General features: G+C 60.3%; 1 protein-coding gene across 1 annotated transcript; it reads left to right on the forward strand.

Moving 5' to 3' along the window:
- The first annotated feature begins 882 nt into the window (after positions 1–882).
- Positions 883–5,404, forward strand: CHMP6 (charged multivesicular body protein 6). Its single transcript, XM_065647938.1, has 8 exons — positions 883–981; positions 1,427–1,536; positions 2,059–2,146; positions 2,327–2,413; positions 2,523–2,588; positions 2,851–2,931; positions 3,648–3,702; positions 5,104–5,404. Exons 1-8 carry the CDS (start codon positions 919–921, stop codon positions 5,154–5,156), a joined length of 603 nt encoding a protein of 200 aa, XP_065504010.1. The 5' UTR covers positions 883–918; the 3' UTR covers positions 5,157–5,404.
- Positions 5,405–8,967: the final 3,563 nt, after the last annotated feature.

Raw genomic sequence — 8,967 nt, forward strand, 5'->3', positions numbered from 1 at the left:
GTCCCATCTCAGGGGAACGAGCCCTGTGATTTGGGGCATTTCCCCAGGGAGCAGCGGCCGTTGTCACCGGGACCCCTGGGCAGGGGACACTGGCACAGGCTGCGGTCGCTGCTGCTGCGGCTGAGCAGAGACCTCTGGGGACACGGGGACCAGGGGACACGGGGACAGGTCCCTGCAGGGGCTGGTGGGGACGGGGGTCTCCGTTCTTCACCACCTGCAGCCCTGGAGCACCCCAGCCGCTCCAGCGCCCCTTCCTCACCCCTATGGTCCCCATCCCCTATATCCCCCCATCCCCTATAGCTCCCCATCCCCTATAGTCCCCATACCCTATCTCCCCCCATCCCCTATAGTCCCCATCCCCTAGAGCCCCCATCCCCTATAGTCCTGGTCCCCTATATCCCCGCATCCCCTATAGTCCCGGTCCCCTACATCCCCGCATCCCCTATAGTCCCGGTCCCCTATATCCCCGCATCCCCTATAGTCCCAGTCCCCTATATCCCCGCATCCCCTATAGTCCCGGTGCCCTATATCCCCGCATCCCCTATAGTCCCGGTGCCCTACATCCCCGCATCCCCTATAGTCCCGGTCCCCTATATCCCCGCATCCCCTATAGTCCCGGTCCCCTATATCCCCGCATCCCCTATAGTCCCGGTCCCCTATATCCCCGCATCCCCTATAGTCCCGGTGCCCTACATCCCCGCATCCCCTATAGTCCCGGTGCCCTACATGCCCGCATCCCCCGTTCCCCGCCCGGTCCCACAGCGCCCCCCAGTGCTTCCCGCTCGCCGCTGCGCCGCTCTCGCCTTCGCGTTCTGCCGGGCCGGGCCCTGCGCGGCCGCCGTCGCGGGGGGCGTGGCCGGGGCGTGGCCGGGGCGTGGCGGCCGCGCCGCCCGGGGCAGGAGCGGCGGCGGCGGGGCCATGGGGAACCTGTTCGGGCGGAAGCGGCGGAGCCGCGTCACGGAGCAGGACAAGGCGGTGCTGGTGAGCGCGGCCGGGGGAGCCCCGGGCCGGGGCCGCGGGGGAGGCCGGGCCCACCTCGGTCAGCGCGGGCGCGTTTCCCCGGGGCCGCTGGCCCTGCCCGCCCCGGGCCCGGGCTCCCGAGCGGGCGGCCGGCGGGGCCCCGCACCGGGGAGGGGGAGAGGCCGAGGCGATCGTGTGTCTCTAACGGCGGGTGCGGCCCCGGTGTCGGTGCCGCCGGTGACACGGGGGGAAGAGCCCGGGGCGGGGAACGGGAACGGGCCGGCGCTGCCCGGGCCCGGCTGGTGACAGCTGTCCGCCCGCCCGGCCCTCCGTCCATCTGTCCCGTCCCTCCGTCCATCTGTCCCGTCCATCTGTCCCGTCCCTCCGTCCATCTGTCCCGTCCCTCCGTCCATCTGTCCCGTCCCTCCGTCCGTCCCTCCGTCCATCTGTCCCGTCTCTCCGCCAGCAACTGAAGCAGCAGCGGGACAAGCTCCGGCAGTACCAGAAGCGGATCAGCCTGAACCTGGAGCGGGAGCGAGCGCTGGCCCGGGAGCTGCTGCGGGACGGGAAGAAAGAGTGAGCGGGGGGAACGGTCCTTGTCCCGGGCAGGAGCAGTTACGGGCTGGGGGGCTGATGGGCTGGGAGGTGGTCACGGATTCTCATTTCAGAAATGAGGCTTCAGGTTTTATACTCGAAGCCCAGAGAGGCGTTCAAGGCCGGTGTTAAATCAGGCCATTGAAAAGCGGTCGTATCTGGCCCACGTTGTGTCGGTGGCACCTGCGGGTGCCGGGGCCGGGGCCTCGTTTTGTGTATCATCAGCCTTTTGTGGCAAGGACTTTGGCATCACCGCAGCACGACTGGCCCAGCAAACTCCTAATCCACAACAAATATACCTACGTTTTCAGGTACTAGATGGCAAATAGATGATTTGTTCATCCTTATTGTTCACAGCAGCAGTTCAGAGATGTCACTTAGTTTGCACGGGTTTTTTATCTTTTGGGAAAAGCACAAAACAAATATGACTTTGACGTGATTTTTTTTTTTAGGCTTTTTTTGCTTTTCCCTGTGCTGAGTTTTGCTCCTCCTGTTTTCCTTCAGAAAAGCTATGCTCTTGCTGAAGAAGAAACGTTACCAAGAGCAACTTCTAGATAAAACGGAAAACCAAATCAGCAACTTGGAGCGGATGGTGAGTGAGAAGCGGTTGCTGTGCGCTCGGTGCGAGTCTGTGTCCTGGGAGGGCTCCTCCTGATGACCGGAATTCCCTGATGTCTCCGCGCAGTTTCTCTGGGGTTCTGGACAGTCCGTATCTGGCACGCGATGGGAATGTTGCAGCCCGTGATGTTTCCCATGTTCCTTTCTGTTTCAGGTCCAGGATATTGAATTCACCCAGATTGAGATGAAAGTCATCGAGGGTCTAAAAATAGGCAACGAATGTCTGAACAAAATGCACCAGGTGCGTGTGGCCAGGGCAGCCGAGCCCTGGACGGGGCAGAGTCCCGGCTGTTGGCAGCAGCCTCCCCACAGGCCTCGCTCATGGGTGGATTTTTGGCTCTTTTCTTCAGGTTATGTCAATAGAAGAAGTAGAAAGGATAATAGGTGAAACCCAGGATGCTGTGGAGTACCAGAGGGTACGTACTGTGTGTGTGAGCAGTTGTGAGAGAGACAGCCTGTCATACGCACTGGTGTGTGCGCTCTTCCCAGACTTATCTCAGAGGCAGATTGGGAGTTAAATCCCAGTTTCCTGCAGAAAAATTGGCTTTGCTGGTGTTCCGAGTACCCCTTCAGCCCACGTTTACATTGCTCTCCCTTGCGTGTGTACCCTGTACGAGTCACGGAGCTGCTTCTGCTACACTGTTATTGACTGGAAAATGTCTTTTTCTCTCTTTCTAGCAAATAGATGAGTTACTGGCCGGCAGCCTGACTGAGGAGGATGAAGATGCCATTCTAGAAGAATTAGATGCTATTACTCAGGTAGGACTAGTGTGATTTTCTTGTAGTTACTTTTTATCCACAATTTGAGAAAGCTGTTTGTAATAGGGGAGAAAGAACCTTTTCCTTCACTCTCAATAGCTTCTCCTATTCTGCCAGAGATCTCAATTACACCTATTTGTGCCCAATTATTGTGTCACCAAAGATGAAGCTAATTGCTCTACACCGGGGTCATTTGGAGTGGGATCCTGCTAAGGGTTGTACTTTATTTGCTGTCTGCTACAGTCAGCTGCTCTCTGTCCTTACTGGGTGTCTGTTCCACGTCACTAGATGAAGATCCAGAAGGTCCTGGGCCATGCTCAGGTGACACAAGTCGCTGTCTGTCACTGTCCCCATCATCTCTGTGGTGCCTGTGGCTGTTCTGAGCCCTGGGTGGGCTCTGCTGTGGGAAATGAGCAGCCAGAGTGGACTGAGGTGGAGGATCTGCCACGAGCATTGGTTCGAGGAGACTCGTAGCTAATGCAGGGTCCTGTTAGTCTCTCTGAGTCCTCACACAAGCCCCGTGCTTTCTCGTTGGGCGGTACTGAGGCCCGTAACCATTCCTGCAGTTCCGGGGCAGACGTCAGTTTGGATGTGAAATCTCGTGTATTGTTTCTCTGTTCCCCGACAGTCTTTGTACAAAACCCTGGTGCAAGGCTCTGTGACCGCCACCTGGGGCGTGGGGTGTGTGTCATGTGTCATCTTCGATGTTCTTGCAGGAACAGATGGAGCTTCCAGAAGTTCCTTCAGAGCCTCTCCCAGAGAAGACCCCAGGTACGTTTTCTCTGCGCACTCTGCAGCTTTGGCTTCTCATACTTCTCAGTTCCACAACACTCCTCTTGTGTTGTCCCGGCAAATGTGAAGGACCAGAAATGCTCTGGTTTACAGCCCCGCTGATCTGGGCTGTGGGACCTTTCCCCGCGTGGCTCTGGCAAACCCAGCTGACCCTTCACCGTACCGCGAGCCACGGCTCCGGTCTCTGCTCAGTCGGCATCTGGTCGTTCCCGGTGAGGAGTTTCCTTGTGTCACGTCTGCTGTTCGCGTCACACTCTGGACACGCTGTGAGCCTCCAGCTGCCTTGGGACACCCCGTGCAGGGCCCACGGTGAAGCTCCATGGGAAGCTCGGTCCTTGGCTCTGCGCTTCGCCCAGACAGGACTTTCTGATGACACTTGAACCAGTCCCTCCGTGTCATCACAACCTGCCGCTGCGCAGGAGCACAAATTGTTGTGACCATGGATATCAGTGTTCGTGCTGCACAAAATCGGGTTTAGCTGGGGTTTGTGACAACTTGTAGCTCTTGTGACCTCGCGTCAGCTAACAACAGTAACTCTGGAGGAGCCGAAGGAGGATCGCTGGGTTCCAGATCCCAAGACTGTCAGAGCGGGAGCTGCGCTCAACCGATGCCACGTGTGGGTTTGCTCCTGGGCGACCCACAGCCTCGGCGACGGGCTTTGTGCAGCTGGGCATGGAGAGGGAGCGGGAGCGAGCCGGGGGGCAGAGTGACCGGGCGTCTGTCTGTGCTGAGGAGCTGCAGGTGGAACCTGCCCGCGGAGACGGACCGTGAGGTGGAGCTGGACCCAGGCGGGGGCCAGAGCACAAACTGGGGAGCAGAACGCTGAGGCTGGGCTGTGCTGCTTGTGGAAACCAGGAGCTGTAAGAGCAGCTCCCTCTGCGCGGAATCTGCCCAGGAGAGATCTGGGATGTGGGGGCCGGGGCTGGTTTCAATTTAGCACTTGTTTACTCCTAAGCCGGGATCAGATGTCACCCCTGTGCCTTGGCAGCAGGATGGCCAAACAAACTGAGGAGCTGCCCCACTGCGGCGGAGCCTCGTTTAGACTCGTGTCTGAGGGCCAAGGGCTGAGGGGAGAAGCTGCTCTGCCCCCGGGGAACCCGCGCTGCCCAGGCCGCTGTCCCTGGGCTGCTGGCAACTAAACTTGTGTCGGGGACGTTCTGGAACCGGTGTAATTCTTCAAGTGCTGTGAAAAAGAGGGACATGCTGCATATGTGGCATTATTTATAATGAACTTCTATTGGTTTAGTAACTTTCCAGGTATGGTGCAAGCATTTGTTCCTCTACAGAGAAGTGGATTATGAGTCCTAGTTCTTCCACAGGAGATGACTGGAGATGATTTGTGTTCTCTGTTTCTGTAACACGTCTCTTTTTCTTCCACAGAAGCGTCCCCCGTCAAGAACAGGCCAAAACCAGAACTGGTGGCAGCATCTTAACTCCCGCTGCTGGGGCTCCCCCCGTGACTCTCAGCAGGACCGTTCGCCATCCCGGCGCGTGCCGGGAACAGGCGGCGCCGCGGCAGCATCCCAGCTGTGCTGGGCGGATCGGAGCCGGGTTCCCTGCGCGACGTGGGGAACCTCAGCTGATTATTGCTCTTGTATCAAGATTATTTTCTAGTGCTTTCTTTTTTGTAACTTAAATTCTAAACTCACTCAGCTGCGCTGTCTCGGGATTAAACAACAGCTCTCAGACTTCCAAAGACAAATGCTTTCTTTAGGTTTGATTTCGGTGGTAAATCTGCCTTTGCTCTGGCTGAATCCCCAGGTGTCTCGTCCTCGGAGCAGTCGCGCGGGTGAAACGAGTGTCCCGGGCTTTGGGCTGGGCGAGAATGCGCCGCTGCCCCCGGGAGCCCTGCAGATCACCCTGGTGCCTGCGCTTGGTCCCTTCGCTTTTCCTCTGCTTGTTCTGGTTGTGGAAGAGCTGCCAGTGTCTGTTGTCCCTGTGTCAGTCAGACGGGCCGTGTCTGAGGCTGCGAAGGGCGGAGTGCGGGCGGCCTGAGCTGCCACGGGCAGCGACTCCTGGCGCCGCGGGATGGAAACGGTTCTGTCAGCGTGTGTAAAACCAGCTCGCGCGCGAGGCCGTTCTGTCTGAGCGCAGCTCCGGGCGATGCTGGGCTCTGCAGCTGCAGACTGGGAAAAGCCCGACCTCCCGTGCGAGGTGCAGAGCTGGACTCGCCGGGCGTGAGTCGGGGCGGTCGGGAGCGATTCCCGTTCAGATCCTGCTCTGCCCGCTCGCCTCTGGTAACGCTGAGGGAGACCTGGGGCGACAGAAATCTGATGAGCCTCTTGAAATTACAGCGGGGAGTCTCCTGCCTGTGTTCTGAGCAGGGGCCGTCCTGTGCCGGCTCCGCACCGTCCCCAGCGCTCAGAGGGGCTGAGGTGGACTCTGCTTCCCGCGGCCGCCCGTGCCGCCTGTCTCCCGGGAGGGCTGCGGTGAACGTGAGGCCGGTTCTGTACCGGGCAAGAGGTGTGAAGCCTCTTAAATCCACGCTCCCAAGCCTCCGCTCACCCCGTAGCGGGAGGGGAGGCCGGTTCCCTGTGCTGCGGAGCACGGGCCGGCGCAGGTGGTGAATTCTTTGGGAAGCTGCCTGGCCGGCCAGGTGGTGGGCAGATTTCGCCGTTCCTGGAAGCAAGCTCACTTGCCAGCTTGCAGATGCTCTTCAGCACACTGCAGATCTTTATTTATTATGTTCCTGAAGCCGCAACCCTTAAGCCCTGTTTCTGCGACAGCAGAAGGACCCGGAGGGTCCTTGGAGACCTTTGGTGGCTTCAGGCCTGTGGGGTTGTGTGATGTGGTGCTGGACAGTACCAATAACCCCAGAGCTTCTGCTGCTGGCCGGTGGCGATGGGCCAGCAGCAGCTCTGGGTTCAAGTCCTGCCTTCCGTGCCATGTCCCTCTGTGGTGCTCCAGAGCCCGGCCGGGGTGTCCCCGGCCTCCCGCAGGAGCCGGGGCCGGGGCCGGACCCTGGGCTGCGCCGTTCCAGTTCCACTGCGCTCTGCCTTCATTAATGTTCCATAACAAAGCCGGGGTCCCACGAGAGTCGGACCCGTGTTTACTAACCAGTGCAACTTCAGCAGACAAGTAACTTTCTCTGGAGTGGGTGGTGCGGGTTTAAGTTGCCCCTTGTGCCGATGCTGAACGCGCCGGTGACCCCGGCAGCGTTCGGAGCAGCCGAACCCTCGCCCGGCGTCCCCAGACGCGGGCCCCGGCCGACCCCGCTCCGCAGCCCGGGGTGGTGGCTCTGCAGACGAGGTTCTGCTCCGCTCGGAGCCGGCCGTGCAGCGCTGCTCCTCGCGGGCTCCTGCGGCCCGGCTGGTTCGCTCTCGTGTTCTTTAATCTGGAACTCGCTGGACCTTTCCTGGGAGCGCTTTGCGCAAACCCCGATCCGTGGGGCGGGGAGGCAGCGCCCCAGTCCCTGCGCGCCGGGTTCGGGTTCCTTTCTTGTGAACAGGCAGCGGAGGGACTCGAGCAAAGCGCGGGGCCGGCGGGGGCCAGCGCCCGCTTCTCGGCGCTTCCCCGGGGTGGCAGCGGGTGCGGGGGGCGGTGCCGCAGGGGTTAACGCAGCAAAGAGGCCGTTCACTGAACCTACAGGAAAGTTTGGAGCAGATTGCCAGCAGCTTCCTCTCCTGCACCAAACAGATTGTGCTGCGTCTCCTTGAGAGGAAGAGCCCGGCGTGGCGTGTGACCTCGCTGTGTGCTGGAACAATGAACCATTTCCAAGGCTTTCACCAATTCCTCTTCCAGCCCCGTGTTTTCACAGTAGGTGTTTCGGGTGCATGAACAGGAGCTGCTTTCCTCCTCCCTCCCCTTCTCAGCCCCTGCTCCTGGGAGAGCTATGGGCAGGAAACTTCAGAGCGGGCTCTGTGTGCGATAAAAACCAATCCTGTTTGCCTGGGCGGCCCGGGAAGGTTGGTCTGCAACCCCCAAAGCGGAGCCTGGCACAGCCCGGCAGCCCGTGCAGGGGAGCTGGAGGGGTATTTAAGAGATTCTGTACATTCTGTTGTTGCCGCGAAGGCAGAGCAGCCCCTGCCCGTGCTGCAGCACCGTCCCTCAGCGCCGGGAGCCGGGCAGGAACCCGCGGGGCTCCGGAGCGACGGGGTGGAGCCCAAGCCAGGCCAGCTTTGGAAAGGCAGCTCTCCCGCCCTCGGGTTTGCAGTGATGCTGAACTGGGGTGTTTTTGCAAGAATTATTCTGGAATTGTTGGCAAACTGGGTAATACCCAGCCTGCACCGGGACGCTGGGCTCGCGGGGAGCAGTGCTGTCCTGCCCCAGGCTGGGCTCCGATTGCCACCCCTCGCTGGATTTTCTGCTCCCATCATGCTGGGGGTGTCCATGCAGCTGACAGAGCCCCCCATGTGTGACCATCGCCCGTCTCAGATGGCTCTTGGTGCAGGACAAAGCAGGGATGTCTGAGCCGTTCCCGTTATTTTGGCTTTAGGTCTCCTGTGCCAATGGAGCAGGGGGACACCCGTGGGTCTCTCAGCCCCCCCGTCCTGGCCCCGCCAGAGGAGCTGCTGGGGTTCCCGTGTCCCTGGGACAGCAGCTGCACCGTGTTTAACGGTGTTTAACTGACACTCCCTCGTAGCCGCCCAGCGGGTGGGAGCTGGCACCCCGCAGCGTGAGCTGAGCGGAGCAGTTCCAGCTGTGTTTTACTTGGCCAGATGTTTAGTTAAATAGAGGAGTGTCCTCCCTTGAAGAAAGTCGTTGAGGCAACATCTCTTGTTGCTAATTAAACCCTGGAGAATACGAGCAACCTCACGCTGTTCCTCTGCCACCCCCACGCAGTGCCGGAGCCTCCCGGTGCCCCCGGCCCTGGCACGGCCCCCGCTCCGCACCGGAGGGGCTCTGGCCACCGGACAGACTCCCCGGCAAAGGCGCCCATCACAGACATGGCACGTGTGACCATGACAGCGAATCTCAGTCCCTTCACGTTCGCAGGAGCAGGTGATTTGTCACTCCTCCCGCTGGTATTTTCGCAGCCAGATCCAGCCGCTGTGGCATTTAACGTGACTGGTGTGGCAATGCCGGATGGCTGCCCGGCAGGGGAGGGAGCGGCTCTGCAGGGAGAAGCTCTGCCTGTCCCCGCTGCCCCCGCAGAGACCGTCCCCGTGCCCTGCACGGACCCTCCTCCTACCAGCACCGCTGGGACCCGCACCAGGGGAGTGGGAATTGCTGCTGCGTTACGCAAGCGGCATCGCCTTTAAATAGACTCTTATTCAATGTTGTCCGGGAGGCAGCGGAGCAGCC

Source organism: Caloenas nicobarica, chromosome 18 (genome assembly GCF_036013445.1).
Source record: "Caloenas nicobarica isolate bCalNic1 chromosome 18, bCalNic1.hap1, whole genome shotgun sequence".
NCBI classification, from domain to species: domain Eukaryota; kingdom Metazoa; phylum Chordata; class Aves; order Columbiformes; family Columbidae; genus Caloenas; species Caloenas nicobarica.